At 46.9% G+C, this 16,759-nt stretch overlaps 1 protein-coding gene across 3 annotated transcripts in view; it reads right to left on the bottom strand.

Annotated features, from left to right (window-relative positions):
* PCGF2 (polycomb group ring finger 2) overlaps positions 1-16,759 on the bottom strand; it is a 42,347-nt gene that overhangs the window by 7,821 nt on the left and 17,767 nt on the right. For all 3 annotated transcript variants that reach the window (XM_077917488.1, XM_077917487.1, XM_028702293.2), the window contains 5 exons: positions 8,153-8,295; positions 7,625-7,721; positions 2,775-2,830; positions 2,303-2,353; positions 2,062-2,170 (listed from right to left, as the gene is read on the bottom strand). In XM_077917488.1, coding sequence (XP_077773614.1) covers positions 2,062-2,170; positions 2,303-2,353; positions 2,775-2,830; positions 7,625-7,721; positions 8,153-8,264 — 425 coding nt within the window. In that variant the 5' untranslated portion in view covers positions 8,265-8,295. Of the gene's footprint in view, positions 1-2,061; positions 2,171-2,302; positions 2,354-2,774; positions 2,831-7,624; positions 7,722-8,152; positions 8,296-16,759 lie in introns of those variants that run through there.

Here is a 16,759-nt window from a genome sequence, read left to right as displayed (position 1 = left end):
CAAGAGCACGGACCAGATTATCCAGGCCTCTGTGGGTCCAGAACGTTGGTTATTTCTGCACACTTCAACCATGTGTGGAAGATCACAATCAAAAGCAAGGTCCCAGAAGCAGCCAGTAAGGTGGGGCAGAGCCCTCCTCCTGTCAGCAGTCTTGCTGCAACTTACCTGGGCTCCAGACTGGCTTTGGTGTTGCACCCGCACAGTCCCAACCTCACCCACTGCTTCTGCAGTGCTGTGGTCAGGTGAGCAGCTTGGCAGCGCAACTTGAGCACACCTGTGTGGCACCGCTCCAGATATGGTTGGATTAGGATTCTTTCCCAGCAACAAGCACTTCCAGCCTGCTTTGGAATTTGCACTGGTAGGATTTTTTAAAAAAATGTTGCTTCACACTAAACTAGAACTCAGAAAGAGCAAGACTTCTTATTCTTCTGCTAATATTTGAAGAGTGCAGGTTGTGGGGAGGGGGAATGGACACACTAGTACCAGCCACATTTTTAAAAAAGCTTGGGAGTTCTCTAGTGATTTCTAGGGGTACCTTTGACTTCTTTCTCCAGGAATATTTTACAATAACTTCTCAGAACGCAACAGAAAAGGACCTCTCCAGACAACAAGATGGTTCCTTCTGTTTTATCTCTGTGTCTCTCTTCCTCCCTCTGTCCCCTTTCCCGCTCTGCTGTCAGTTCCCACCTCCCGATTCAACCAACATTCTGTACCACTGAGCCTTTAGAAAGTGTTTGAGCTCCTTAGGTCTTCTGTACTATTTATCCTCTATTTTGTTTTTCTTTTGCTTTCACAGTGCTCTTTTTATTATTATTCTGTGATAGGTATTGTTCTGTACAGTCGTACCTTGGAAGCCGAACACCTTGGCTCCCGAACAAATCAGCTACCAAGCTATCGAAACCCAGAAGTGGGTTTTCAGGTTTTCGAACAATTTTTAGAACCTAAACATCTCCTGCAGCCAATTAGAAGCCACACTTTGGTTTTCAAACGGTTCTGGGAGTCAAAGGGACTCCCAGAACGCATTCTGTTCAAAAACCAAGGTACCACTGTATTGTGGTTTTAGCCTTCATTGTAAACTGTCCAAAGAACAACGCTGACTGAGCAATACAGAAGTGTACGATGTAAGGGAATAAATTAATTAATTTGCAGCACATGTTCCCTAAGCCCAACCTCACCCAACAAGAGCTTTAAGCCACAAGGGCGATTCCATCTCCTGGTGGGTGTGGGGCAAATCAGATGCACACCACTATTGTGATGTGTGTTTGCACTTGATCTCTGTTGTGTAGCCTATTAAAATCATGTTTTCATCAGCAATATTGTTCAACAGTAGTATAGTGCAGATAGACTGTGTCTACCCTGGGAGACTATAATACGTACATGCACACACACATGATTCCTATACTGTCTTTCAATAACAAAGTTTCCTCCTCTTAGTCCTGGCCACATCCTTCTTATTGTATGATAGAACAAACAAACAAACAAGCAAACAAAAAGCAATATCGCATTATGAAAACTTTGATTGTTCCCTGCACAGGCCTAGACTTGTTTATTATTAAATCATATGTATCCATCACATTTTCAGTAAGAATGCTCCTGGTGACATATACAATGCCAAAACATAATGTTACACTACAAATACAATTAATATACAGTCATACCTTGGTTGTTGAACGCCTCGCAACTCAAACGTTTTGGCTCCTGAACACCGCAAACCCAGAAGTGAGTGTTCCGGTTTGTGAACTTTTTTTGGAAGCTGAATGTCCGACGTTGCTTCCGTGACTTCTGATTTGAGTGCAGGAAGCTCCTGCAGCCAATCAGAAGCCGCGTCTTGGTTTTCGAATGTTTTCGGAAGTCGAACGGACTTCTGGAACGGAATTCGTTCGACAACCAAGATACGACTGTGCATAAGTGTGAGAGTGTAATACATACATTCTTTCAAAACATTTACCAAGCATAAATATATAAAATTTGTTAAAATATACGTGTAGTAAAAAAAAACAACCCAGGGCAAATTAAGAAAATTAAGTGAAATTATTCCCCTCATATTTTTTCCTGTATTACCTGATTCCTTCATAGAACTCTATGGATAAGCTGACAATTTCATCGTCTGACAGGTTCCCTTTCTCCTGTTCCGAAACTTCTCCCCGGTCTTCATTGGATCCATTAGGAACTAGACAAGCAAGCAATTGAGAGGAAAGGAGGAGACAGAGAAAAAATAAAGATCACACATTTTTTGTGGGGTGTTTTTTTTTAATGCATCACTGTTGACATGTAGGAGGGAAATTCATGAGAGACGCCATACCATCTGCCAGAGGGTATGCTGCGTAGAAATCACGTCGCCTCTTCATTTCATCTGCAGGCAAAAGCAAACAGTTAATTCATTTATTAGCATTTCTATCTTTCACTTATTCTGCAGGTGGGGCTACACATCACAGTGAATAAATAAATGAATTCATGTTTAGCAACACGCTACCATATAATTATTCATACATTTTAAATCACTGACTGAACGGAAAACAAACAAAAGAACTAGAATTAAATTTGCATTAGGACCAAAAGCACAACAGCCATAGTTTCGAATACTATCCGTATTACTTAATGAGGTAATATTATAGTTGAATATTTGGCCCTACTCTGCTCAGTTATTTATATACTGTTCATCAGCCCTATATAATAATCAGATGGCTTCTTTTTCTAACTGCATCAAAGTCAACGGAAGAAACTTCTTAAAAACAAAACAGAAAAACAGCCACAAAATCTGAACATGTTCACACCTTTGAAAAGTCCTGGTACCAGCTTGTAGACTATGTCCTGTAGGGTTTTATCTGATCTGAAACATGAGGAGAAAAAGATGGGTTAGCAAAGGTCAATTGCAAGGGGGAAAGTCATTTTTGCTGTTGATAATAACAGAAACGGGACGCGGTTGGCGCTGTGGGTAAAACCTCAGCGCCTAGGGCTTGCCGATGGCATGGTCGGCGGTTCGAATCCCCGCAGCGGGGTGAGCTCCCATCTTTCGGTCCCAGCTCCTGCCCACCTAGCAATTCGAAAGCAAGTAGACAAATAGGTACCGCTTTCTAGCGGGAAGGTAAACGGCGTTTCCGTGTGCTGCGCTGGTGCCGGCTCGCCAGAGCAGCTTCGTCACGCTGGCCATGTGACCCGGAAGTGTCTCCGGACAGCGCTGGCCCCCGGCCTCTTAAGTGAGATGGGCGCACAACCCTAGAGTCGGACACGACTGGCCCGTACGGGCAGGGGTACCTTTACCTTACCTTTAATAACAGAAACACAGAGCAAGCCTCTCTTGCCCCATTCCCACTGTATGGGCTTATTAAAACGAATAGCTACTCTAGTGCAATCCCTTCTGCAAACTGAACAGGAGGCATTGCAGCAAAGGCAGGAAGAATAGGCTTAACATTTCAAAACACAGCACTCACTATCTCTGTTGCTTAATCGGACTTTGGGTGTTCCAACACTTGCTACAAAACCTTTTTTTTCTTTCTTAGTGCCAAGACAACAGAAGTGTGCCTAACTTTAGAAGATAAGCCTTGAGCCCCAGCATCTCTCATGCAGCCAATTCAGGACAAAATTCAGAACTGAATATTTCAGAGGATCAGTTCAGTTGGTTAAGAGAGTGGCTATCAACAAAAGCTATTTTAAGCTACAGGTTTCCCAGTCCTGACCTACACTTGAGCCAAAGTTTTTTTTCTTCGTGGTAATGGAACTTACAGCCCAGCCCACACCCTGTACCAGCCAGTCAGGAAGATTCATAGTTCACCCTTTCCTGCCGTGAGAAAAGAATTATGCAAAATAAGCACATAATGAAAACTTGTTGTAAGTCACATAATGGGCAGGGGTGCCGGAGTTCAGGTGTTCTTGGCACCAAGTTTTGATTTCATTTAATGCACAGTTCCAGTGTTGCAATACTATTAACTGCTGCTTTGATCTATTGATGAAACATATAAATGTGTCAAAACCCCTCTGAATTTGGATTTACTGGGGGTAAGGGAGGCAACACACAATTATTTCTGTGTTGAACAGCATGCAGAGTTTGATTTAAAAGGCTGTGTGTGTGTGTGTGTGTGTGTGTGTGTGTGTAATTTACAGCGTCACAATCTTCACACCTTTGGGCTGTCCTGAGCGCCCCCCCCCATCCAATTTGGTAATGTTATTTATTACACATGCATATTGACTTTGTTTTGTGATTTATGGCAAGCTAATGAAAACAAGCTTTGTCCAGGGGCTGCGTGACTGGCAGCTAGGTTACAAGGAAAGCCATTATATTTGCTCGAGTCAATAAGACACTTAAGACATCCAGGACACCCTATTATTCCTGAGCTGCTATAAAGTGTGACGAGTCATGTCTCCGCAACAGAGCCCTGAAGCCACCTGTTGCAACCAAGGGGCCTGGTAAAATAAAATATAAAAAGCCTTCCCCCCCCCCCAAATGCAATCATTCTAAGAAATCATTGGTGGGAAGGGAGGAACAACCATGAACCACTGAGCCAATGCACTTTGCCATACTGCTGCCTATATAGCTCCTGCAAACCCACCCCATTCTTCCAATCCATAATAATAATAATAATAATAATAATAATAATAATAATAATACCCTGCCCATCTGGCTGGGTTTCCCCAGCCACTCTGGGTGGCTTCCAGCAAAATATTAAAATACAATAATTCATCAAATATTAAAAGCTTCCCTAAAGAGGGCTGCCTTCAGATGTCTTCTAAAAGTCATATAGTTGTTTATTTCCTTGACATCTGATGGGAGGGCGTTCCACAGGATGGGTGCCACTACCGAGAAGGCCCTCTGCCTGGTTCCCTGTAACCTTACTTCTCACAGGGAGGGAACCGCCAGAAGGCCCTCGGAGCTGGACCTCAGTGTCTGGGCTGAGCGATGGGGGTGGAGACACTCCTTCAGGTATACTGGGCCGAGGCTGCTCTGCCCCTAGCAGAACATCAAAGCAACCCATCAAAGCATACCTGCTTCACAGATCAGTGCCTTATCAGTTTCCTTGTGAAATAAAGTAAAATACTGCCGTGTACTCCAGCATTGAGGCATACGCATGGCTTTTTAAACATCCTCCCTAAAAATCATAAAACTGCTTGGAGATTGGGGACATTCAGGGAAGCTGGAGAGGAAATCACAACTAATATACCCAGTACACCTGCTCTCAGTGGCACATTTGAAATCAATCAAGAGGCTGCGGTCTCGCCATGGGGTCGCTAAACCCCAGTGACATTTTGCTGCACTTTTAACCTGGCGCGTTTTCTCCCCTCTCGCATGCCTCTTTGCACTGGCAGCTCGCATCTGCCGGGTGGATGGGTGGGCGCATGCATGCGTCTGGGAGCGCGGATGTTCGTGGGCCTAAGAGGAGAGGCTGGTGGGAGCTCGGCTTGTAAATATTTTGCAGAACGCCTGAAGTGTTACTAGAGAAATTAATTTGCACAGAGCAGGAGCTAAAAATACAACCGGAGAGATGCATCTGTGAGAAGTCGCCTTCTTGGTTTCTATGCCAACCATCTGTAGAGTTCAGTAAGGTGCGTCTGGCTTCCCCCAAAATCCAGACTAACAAGGAAGCAGCCGGATAACCACTTCAAAGCCAAGCATTGCTGGGCGGGCTTACTTTTGGAAAAGAAACGTTTCATCCAAAAAAATTGCAAAGCCACAAAGACAGGAGAGTTGGCGATGGGGGTGGGTCTCAGTGCTCTGCTTAGCCCATTGACTCTCATTCCAACTTGCTAAAGCTGAATAAATTGTGCAAAGTCCATTATGAACATGTGCAAATATTCTGCATTTTAATCTTGCATTAGAGGCAGGCTCTCTGCGACGCACAGCGGGTTTAAATTGACGCAAATTGGGAAAAGCGTGACGTGTGCATGCCTCGGGCAGGAGGTTAATGCAAGAGCTCCAAGACAAATGGATCGATACATCATAAACCACAATCATACTCGGATTTAATAGTTTTTAGAGCTTCTTCAATAGCTTGCTCATCTGTGGTCCAAAGACTGTGGTCCAAAGACATTATCAGAGCCCATTAATTAGCAGTGCAGCTTTGCCATACAGAAATGCAGCCATTCGTCGCCCGATAGAGAAACACAGCCACGTTAGGCTGTGCTTGTATTGGATCAGTGCCTGAAAGCAGTGACAGGCTGGGTGGGGGCCAAAAAACTGAGGCTGAATCCTAATAAGACAGGGTGTGCTGTGGGTTCGCTGGGGAGGAACTGGATCTTGCCAGCAGGCTGGACTCTTAACTCCCTCACATCCTGCATGCCAATTTAAAAAATAATAATAATAATAATAATAATTTTTATTTGATTTTACAAATGTAGAAGTATAACAATCCAAACTGCAGAACCATATCTAGAGATTTCTCCAAATCTCTGGACTTCCCACCTTCCCCTCCACGGGTCCTATTGTACACCTTCTCAACTGCATATTATTTCATAATCCATATTTTATATCTCTCCATATTGTCCATAGTATTGCTACATTACAAGTGTTATTAGAATCCGGCTAATGTTTTCATCTGCTTACAGTGGTCTCCTAGATAAGTTATAAATTTTTCCCATTTCTTATTAAAGTTTTGATCTACTTGGTTCCTGAGCTTTCCGGTCACTTTTGCCATTTCAGCACAGTCCAACAGCTTCCTGCATGCCAAATTTGATAGGTAGGTTGGGCTGCCCACCTGTCAATCACATGTCCCAATAACAGCAGGTGACCTGCTTTTGTCCTCACCTGCGGTTCAAGCCAACCGTCAGGTTTTGCCTAGCTCTGTGCAAGTCTCTTTGGGTCTAAGTGACAACCTCTCCACAGTTACAGATATTACAGGGCAAGCTCTAGCCCAGGGGTAGGCAGCCTACGGCCCAGGGGCCAGATGCGGCCAAATCGCCTTCTCAATCCAGCCCGCGGACAGTCCGGGAATCAGCATATTTTTACATGAGCAGAATGTGCCCTTTTATTTAAAATGCATCTCTGGGTTATTTGTGGGGCCTGCCTGGTGTTTTTACATGAGTAGAATGTGCCCTTTTATTTAAAATGCATCTCTGGGTTATTTGTGGGGCATAGGAATTCGTTCATTTTTTATTTACCGTATTTTTCGCTCTATAAGACGCACCAGACCACAAGACGCACCTAGTTTTTGGAGGAGGAAAACAAGAAAAAAAATATTCTGAATCTCAGAAGCCAGAACAGCAAGAGGGATCGCTGTGCAGTGAAAACAGCAATCCCTCTTGCTGTTCTGGCTTCTGGGATAGCTGCGCAGCCTGCATTCGCTCCTTAAGACGCACACACATTTCCCCTTACTTTTTAGGAGGGAAAAGGTGAGTCTTATAGAGCAAAAAATACGGTATTTATTTCCAAAATATAGTCCAGACCACCACGTGGTCTGAGGGATGGTGGACCGGCCCATGGCTGAAAAAGGTTGCTGACCCCTGCTCTAGCCGCTACATGCTGCTTCCATCTATATGAACCCATTCTAGGCTGCAGGGTTGCCAGATAGGGAGAGTCAAGGGACCTTGCCCCTCCCCCCGCTCCAAAATTTTCAAGGTGACATGAGCACGTCGCTCGGCTACTTGCCTGACACAGATAACCGCCCCAGCTGACATATAAATGAATATGACATACCTGATGCTGAGGAGTGGCCTTGTTTTATGCACTTGGACATCGCACATCGGGCAGTATTTGTTCGTCTCCAGGTAACGGACGATGCAGGTTTTGCAGACTGTAAAGGAAAGAAGGCAACAGGGGTGGGAGGACAAGGTCACCACAGGGGAAGATTTACGACACAGTGGACAACAGCCACGGCCAGCCCTACCATGAGGCAAAGCCTCATAAGACTGATAGAACAGAACTTAGGAAGCCACATGGAGTCCCAAAATTCCAGCACTTGATGGTCTCAAGTAATGCCCGTGTCGTGCCACTGCCTGGACTTTTTTGGGGGGAAAGGCCCTGGTGGCAGAGGCGGCCAAGGGGGGAAGCATGGGATGCCACCCAGTCGATAGTGAGGAAAATGCCCTTTTCACATGTTCAAAGGGGGGTGATTATTGCTCTGCATCTTTCGACAGCTGACCCCGGCTCCGAAAAGAGAGCCCAGGGATGAGGCACGTATCCCATTAACCCTCAGGAGTTTCCAGATATGGTTTTTAAACTTACAAGAGTGTAAGCATTCCACAATGGTTGTGGCATCGATGAAGTAGCCTCCGCACAAAGCGCACATCAAGTGAGGGTTCAGCTCTGTGATTTTTATCCTGGTGGTCCTGTGCATTTTGGATCCTGAGAAGCTCAGCAGATCCTCTCTGGAAGAAGAAAAAGGGGGGGGGGGGAAAGACCTGGGGTAAATAAGACAGCCTCAGTCATGCTGAAAATTTGTGGCAATGGCCAAATATTTCAAACAGGGGTATCAGAGCAGGCTGCAAGAAACTGTGTGCTTTGAAGTTCTCCTAGGGGCAACGATGGGTATCAACTGTGCTTTTCTTAATGCATATATATATATATATATATATATATATATATATATATATATATAATTTTGTGCCCTATACAGGTTCTTCAGGTTGCATCATTTATTAAGCTGCCTCTGAAGAACAATAAAGAATTCTGCACATAAAAGACAGAGTCACTGAAACCCTGACCACAGAAAAAGCTTGCTCAGTTCCTCGCTCTCTGGTTTTTGGAGACCTCACCCAATATTGCTCATACACTTTCAGAGCAATACCACGCCCTAAAGTGAAAAGAGGATTTTTTTTCAATCTTGACTTGGGATGCTATTTTCTGTACACCTGTATGCATAGGGCTGTCACAGTCTGTACATGGATCTCGGTATACTTGCCTATCAAATGCAGACTGCAAACCATCTGGGGAACGAACAAGCTCTTTCCATATTGTATCCTGAGTAGTGCAATCAGATACAATAGGGACTGGATATACCGTATTTTTCGCACCATAGGACGCACTTTTTCCCTCCCAAAAAGCAAGGGAAAATGTGTGTGCGTCCTATGGAGCGAATGCAGGCTTTCGCTGAAGCCTGGAGAGTGAGAGGGGTCGGTGCGCACCGACCCCTCTCGCTCTCCAGGCTTCAGGAAGCTATCCGCTAGCCGTGGGAGACCCAGCTCTCCCACGGCTAGCGGACCGCTGCGCTAATCCAGAAGCTTGGGGCGTGCGGAGCACAGCGCGCCCCAAGCTTCTGGGTGCCGGCAAGGTCTCGCTAGCCCTGGGAGAGCCCCGCGACGTTGCATGGCTCTCCCAGGGCTAGCGAAGCGCCGCGCTAATCCCGAAGCTTGGGGCGCGCGGAGCTCAGCGCGCCCCAAGCTTCTGGGTGCCGGCAAGGTCTCGCTAGCCCTGGGAGAGCCCCGCGACGTTGCGTGGCTCTCCCAGGGCTAGCAAAGCGCCGCGCTAATCCCGAAGCTTGGGGCGCGCGGAGCTCAGCGCGCCCCAAGCTTCTGCGTGCCGGCAAGGTCTCGCTAGCCCTGGGAGAGCCCCGCGACGTTGCGTGGCTCTCCCAGGGCTAGCGAAGCGCCGCGCTAATCCCGAAGCTTGGGGCGCGTGGAGCTCAGCGCGCCCCAAGCTTCTGGGTGCCGGCAAGGTCTCGCTAGCCCTGGGAGAGCCCCACGACGTTGCGTGGCTCTCCCAGGGCTAGCGAAGCGCCGCGCTAATCCCGAAGCTTGGGGCTTCGGGATTAGCGCTCCGCTCAGCCTGCTTCCAGGAGCGCCAGGCGCCCTGAAAGCAGAGCTCCAGGCGCTTCGGGAACACATCCGCAGCATGGGGAGCCTTGCAGGAATTCCCCACAGGGCTCCCCACGCTGCGGATAGCAGCCTGCTGCCTGGCGGGTGGGGCGCCCTGAAGCAGAGCGCCCCTCGCGCCAGGCAGACATCCGCAGAGTGGGGAGGCTTGCAGGAGTTCCCGACAAGGCTCCCCAAGCTGCGGATAGCAGCCTGCTGCCTGGCGGGTGGGGCGCCCTGAAGCAGAGCGCCCCTCGCGCCAGGCAGACATCCGCAGAGTGGGGAGGCTTGCAGGAGTTTCCGACAAGGCTCCCCACGCTGCGGATAGCAGCCTGCTGCCTGGCGGGTGGGGCGCCCTGAAGCAGAGCGCCCCTCGCGCCAGGCAGACATCCGCAGAGTGGGGAGGCTTGCAGGAGTTCCCCACAGGGCTCCCCACGCTGCGGATAGCAGCCTGCTGCCTGGCGGGTGGGGCGCCCTGAAGCAGAGCTCCCCGCCCGCCAGACAGACATCGGCCAGCCCCACAAGCTTGGGGGACAGCAGGGAGGCGCAGCGCCACTATCCCGCTGTTCCTCGACCTGGTTCGGTTTCCCTGACCTGCTTTTGGGGGGGAAATAAAGGGGAAAATTTTTTCCTTTATTTCCCCCCCAAAAAACTAGGTGCGTCCTATGGTCCGGTGCGTCCAATCGTGCGAAAAATACGGTAGTAGTCCTTGCAGTCCCCAGAGCTGGGGGGCATGCAAACCACATTAAAACCCTACCTTTTCTTCCAAAAAAGGAAGCCCAAGGAATCTAAATAAATCCATAAAATAAAAAATGCACAGAGTATATAATATGATGGAATTTTGACTTTTTGGACACTATTCTCTAGCAGACTGCAAACATACACAAATTGCAAGTCCCACACGTGTTCAGGCTAAGTAATATTTCCTCCTAGGAAAGTAGCTTGCCAGATCCACTGACATGGGTAAGGGGTGGTCTAGGTGACACCAAGTTAAATTAACTTTTGTAAGCATTTGCGAGACTAGGGGAGCCTCTCTCCCTGACTCCAATGCATCACTGAGGTACCAGATGAAGAGTATCTTAAAATACTTATTCTAAAGCTGATCTGGCACATTTTTGAAAACAAGGAGATGCTTTTTCTAGAGTGTTGATCACTAGCTAAACTGAATAGGGATGAAAAATCCACCCTTGATGGATTTTTGGTGCTCCGTTAACGTTAACCCAAGGGCACTAGCTCACTGCTGATATGCAACCAGGTCTTGTGCCACACCTTTTCAAAGACCACCTCTGCATCCGTAAGGGCAAAAAAGTGCACCCCACCCCCAGAAGACCCTGCAACGTTGCCAGATGCTGTGGCTGCAACTTCAGATTGTGTGCTGTGTTTCTTTCCCACATCCGCATATGGTAACAGTAAAAGAACCCTGAACGGTTAAGTCCAGTCTAAGGTGACTATGGGGTTGCGGCACTCATCTTATTTTCAGGCCGAGGGAGCTGGCATTTGTCCACAGACAGCTTTCTGGGTCAAGTGGCCAGCATGACTAAACCACTTCTGGTGCAACAGAACATTGTGACGGAAACCAGAGCGCAAGGAAACACCGTTTATCTTCCCACCTCAGTGGTGCCTGTTTATCTACTTGCACCGGTGTGCTTTCGAACTGCTAGGTTGACAGGAGCTGGGACAGAGCAATGGGAGCTCACCCCGTCACAGGGATTCGAACCGCCGACCTTCCAATCGGCAAGCCCAAGAGGCTCAATGGTTTAGACCATAACGCCACACACGTCCCATATTGAACAGAGGATGGCTTAACATTGGGCCATTTGGTAAATTTAGCTGTCGAGCACAGTAACAATCACATAGCCTTCCATTGCTCCCCGGATTCAGACCAATACATTCTCCTTTGGCGATCACTCGTAGCCAAATAAGATTGTCTTCCATAAACACAGTTTATATCCCACCCCAGGTCTGCCATTTTGTTTGTTCTTCTGCCGTACTTCTCTTCATATTCTTCCTATCTTTTTAAAAAATGTATTTGAAAAAGAGAGTTGGTTTCCCCCCCCATACTGACTAAAACAAAACCCTATGGCAAGTCTGAAAGTAATTATACAGAACCCTAGAGCCAGTCCTCTCATTAGTCAGAGTAAGGCAACTGCCTCGGGCATCAAGTCCTGGGGGGCGGCGGCAGCACTGCGGCTGTTCTTCTCAGCCCCTACCCTAAGCTGTTCCCCTCTGCTGGAGGACAGGGCTGTTTGTGCCCCCCAGGCTATATTGCCCATCCTAAACAAGCCTCCTGCCCCCTCATCCGTGTTGAGGAAATATTCAACTGGCTTCTCTATGTGAAATGGGGAGGGGAGGGCATCATATTGTCCTTTGCCTCAGGCAGCCAACTGTTTTGGGCCATCCCTGGGCCCAGTCAACACGACATAACAGAATAATTGTACAGAAACAAATAAGGCTTGCAGATCCCCTGAACAGAGTCTGCTTCAGGGGGGCGAGGAGGAAAGGGCCCCATAAGGCTTATGTAGCCTTACCAGATTAACATTTAAGCCTCCGGGGAGGGTCTGCCTCCCCTTCTGCCATAACCTTTCTACGGCACCTTGCCATGGCAGGCACCTTAATAATAACTTCACGGGTGACACCCCCCCACATTGGAGACCCCTTCATGCGCCACAATTAGGCGCTATTTCTTCAAAACAACAACAACAGCACATCAAGGGGGAGCCACAGCTTCCGCCGCCTTTGCAGCTCCTTGGATCAAGGCCTCCGGTTTAAAATGGGGAAGGGGGAAACAACAGGGGTGTCGAAAGATTTTCGAAAGCATCCTCCCTCTCGATATTAAAATGCAAAGAAGAAAATAAGTTGTTTTCTCCTTTGTGGCTGATGAAGAAATTTAGCGGCATGTCGGGTGTTTTCAAGGATGGGGGAAAAGGGAAATAGGCCTTTCCTCCCCCTCCCCCCAATTCTCTGTTTCTTCTAGGAAATGCAGCCTCGTTTTATACAATGAAATGTAGGAAGGGTTTAAAGGAAGGGGGGGAATCCTGTGATTATAGTTCTCCCTCTTTTCCTCTCTACTATATACGGCTGAATATATACAATAGGAGACATTAGAAGCCACAACCCCTCCTGGCTCACCGAGGCAGCTTTTCTGTTTCCATAGTAACGCCTATACTTGGCAAGAAGCCAGATTATTATTGCAACTACCCAAGGTGGAGGTGGGAAAAAAAGAGGGGAAGGAAGGAGGTGGAAGATGGGGAAAGCAGGCAATGGAAAAAAAAAGAAAGAAATGCCATACCAGCGTGGCGTTTGCAAATTGGTTTGAGACCCACATCGTTTCTGGGCCTGGGCGATCCCTACCACCACCCAAAGCAAAGGATAAAATGCCCCCTCAGATCCATGTTATGGAAATCATCCAGATAACTAGTTGAATTTTATATCAGCAATGGTGGCAGAACATAACTGCAGAAGTGAAGCCCTATTTCATTTCAAGGCTTTTGGGCTTCCAGATGTTTGCTGGTCTCTAACAACTGTCAGGCCCAGGCATAGTCCAGAAATATCTGGAGGGTCACAGATTCCTCAGAGCCCAGCTCTTTGCAAAAGGGGCGCACCATTCTCATATTGCTTTAAAAAAATCTTTACAGGTCTGCTGATGAAAAGCAAAAACAGCTCAGGACAGAAGTCAACCTTTTCTCCCTATACCTGAGAGGCATAAGAGAAAGGAAAGCTGAATAAGGGATAAGCAGCCCTAACAGATGGGGGAGCAATTATTTTGCTCGCTCTGTCGGTTTCAACAGCAAAAGGTCTGGATATGAAATTCGACGGAGGCGACCGTCTCAGGTTTCATCAAGGAAACCAGCGTGTTAAAAAAAAGCTTCCTCTCCATACCACTCCAAGTTTTGGGATTCTTTAAACTGCCAACAAGCCAGCATTGCCACAAACATAGGCGCACATGCTAATTTAGGGGAGAGGGGTGAGGAAAGGATGTTTTGAGTTTCTCTCTCTCATACATGCATTTTGCTTTGATTCATTATGATACACATATCGCTTCCATGTTGTTGTTTTTTATTTACTCATCGCTCCCAACCTCATTTGCCCCCCACAATTTTCTAGGGGCACACAGAGGACACCACTGGGAGAATCTCTTTATGTGCCTTTTACTTGCCATTCACTTGCTATTGTCATTCACTTAGCTATTAAATTGCCCCTTGCAGCTTCCAGAGGGTGGGGAAACTTGCCACATTTTCACTTTGTGTGGAGAACCTAAGAAAAAGTGCAAGAGAATTTGCGGTCCTTTCCCCCTCCCGGAGCCTAAATCTCGGAGATATCGTCACTGGTTCCATGGTAGTCCCTTCTGCTTCTTAAAGAAGTTGCTCAAAGGGTGTTTTCCACCTGAATCTCTTGCCCTTCCACCTTTTTTGGCTTTCCCCCCCCTTTACACTTAGAAACAAAAAAACTTTTCTCACAGGACAGCTTTCCTTCCAAAACCTGGTCTAAATTTGTTTCCGTACACATAAATTAGTATATGTACATTTAATGTAAATTTGTGCCACGGGCCCAAAGTCAGCCTGAGACATTTTGCTACCTGAGGTGAGGAACAAGATGGCACCCACACATTCCATGCATGGCATCTGCCATGGGTGTTGCCTGTTAGGGCTGGTCCTGCATGGGCCTGTGCTCAAAGTCCGCCACAAAATGGAGGAAGACATTGTGCTTTGGGGGGGGTCACATTCTTTTTTATAATTATTATTATTATTATTATTATTATTATTATTATTATTATTTATTGTTTATACCCCGCCCATCTGGCTGGATTTCCCCAGCCACCCTGGGCGGCTTCCAGCAAAAAATTAAAAGTACATTAAAACATTAAAAGTACAACATGGGCTTCCTGCACCCTTATTTATCCTTTTCCCTAAACTTTTTTCAAAGAGGGCCAGATTTGATGAAGTGGAGGGCCGTGAGGGCCGGCGTAAGGGCCAACCAAAGTTGTTAACCTTTTTTTAGGGGCCGGATTTGGACATGCCTGCCTTGGGAAAATAAGAGCCATGTTAAGAAAGCTGCCATTGTCTTCTTCAGAGTAAACCATAGGTTGGGGTGGATAGGAATCAGCAGAATCCCACAAAATTGGAAATAGAGTTTATAAAGATACATTAACTTTCATTATGATCTCTCTCTCTCTCTCTCTCTCTCTCTCTCTCTCTGTGTGTGTGTGTGTGTGTGTGTGTATGTTGTTTTTCTTAAAAAAAAGAAGTGTTCTTAGTAACAAATTTCAGATCAGCTGAAGTTAAATCCCCATACTGGGCTCTCGTGGATGGTCCAAAACATAAAAACTATTTCCAAAAACAAGCAGCAAACCATGGGCAAAAGTAAACCTGGTGCTTGAATTGTAAGGGGAGAGGTAGGGGTCCCTTACAGAAACCCACAGACCCCACTTTCTGACTCCTACCCCATAGTTTTCTAAACTGCTGTTCCCATGTAACTTTAAAAAATAAAATTAAAAGTTAAGGGGCTGTAAAGGGTAGAGTGTGCCCTCCCTATAATATAAGCACTGCCCAAAAGCAGGGAGTGAGGGGTTTTGTGACAAGTCTGCAAAACACAATATAGGCACACTTATTTCCACCACTGCCACGTGCATTCCCAGGTTTAAAAGGAGTAATAATAATAATAATTTATTATTTTACCCTGCCTATCTGGCTGGGTTTCCCCAGCCACTCTGGGCGGCTCCCAAGAGAATATTAAAAAACACGATAAAACATCAAACATTAAAAACTTCCCTAAACAGGGCTGCCTTCAGATATCTTTGAAAAGTCATATAGTTGTTTATCTCCTTGACATCTGATGGGAGGGCGTTCCACAAGGTGGGCGCCACTACCAAGAAGGCCCTCTGCCCTATGCTACAAGCACACGTGCTTTCATCCCTCTTTTCCCTCCAATGTCTAGCTTTAAAATTATTACAGTGGAACCTCGGGTTGCAAACGTGATCTGTGCGGGAGGCACGTTCACAACCCACACCATTTGCAACCCGCAGTGCCGCGTCTGCGCATGCATGGGTCATGATTTGGCGCTTCTGTGCATGCGCAAAGTGCAATTTAGGAGTTCTGTGCATGCGCAAGCGCCAAAACCCGGAAGTAACCTGTTGCAGTACTTCCGGGTTCGGCGCGGTGCGCAACCCAAACATCTGTAACCCGAGGTACCACTGTATTTTTTTAAAAAAATTAACAAGCACAAAAAAATTGCTTAACTTGAAGGGTTGGAGGGTGAACAAAGAAAGAGAGACACACAGCCAATGATTTAAAAATAAATAAATCACAAACTCATCTTCCTTTTTACTCAGAGTAGTTCCACACAAATTCATTTTGTCCATTAATTTCAATGGGTCTACTCTGATGGAAACATAGTTGAATACCACCCAGTTTCATGGGACCTGTTTGTTTGTGGCTGATAGGTTCCCATTTATTTATGGGGGGCCGGACGATAGCTCAGTCGGCAGACTCCTAATCTCACAGTCATGGGTTCGAGCCCCACATTGGGCAGGAGATTCCTGCATTGCAGAGGGTTGGACTAGATGACCCTCGGGTCCCCTTCCAACTCTACTGCTGCTCCTACTTCAAACACCCTAAATGTTATTTGCCACACACACATTTTCCATTCCGCAATTTCCTTGGGGGACAGAGACACCCCACCTCGCCCATGAGCTCTTCCCCTCCCCGCTTCACAATTATCTCTCCACACACACACACACCCAGCTTTCCCCTAATTTCACTTAATAGGAACAGCAAAGAAGGAATGGCGGGCTGGCTCCCTCCCTTCACAGCATCAACAAAGTGGCTCTCTCCATTGCATTCTCAGGTGATGTTACATTTCCTGATTGGTGTAAGGCAGCGAGCCAGTTTCTATAGTTACATGGCTGCTCCAGATGGCAGGATGCCAGCACCGGAGAGAAATCCAGCCGATTACATTGCATCTTTGTGGTCCTGAAACGCAATTCCCCTATCTGGTACCCTTGGGAAAACCCCCTATTCTCCAGATTGTGTGTCTTTCCCCTTCC

This window comes from Podarcis muralis, chromosome 13 (assembly GCF_964188315.1).
Source record: "Podarcis muralis chromosome 13, rPodMur119.hap1.1, whole genome shotgun sequence".
NCBI classification, from domain to species: domain Eukaryota; kingdom Metazoa; phylum Chordata; class Lepidosauria; order Squamata; family Lacertidae; genus Podarcis; species Podarcis muralis.
This window is presented reverse-complemented; position numbering and strand designations above follow the sequence as displayed.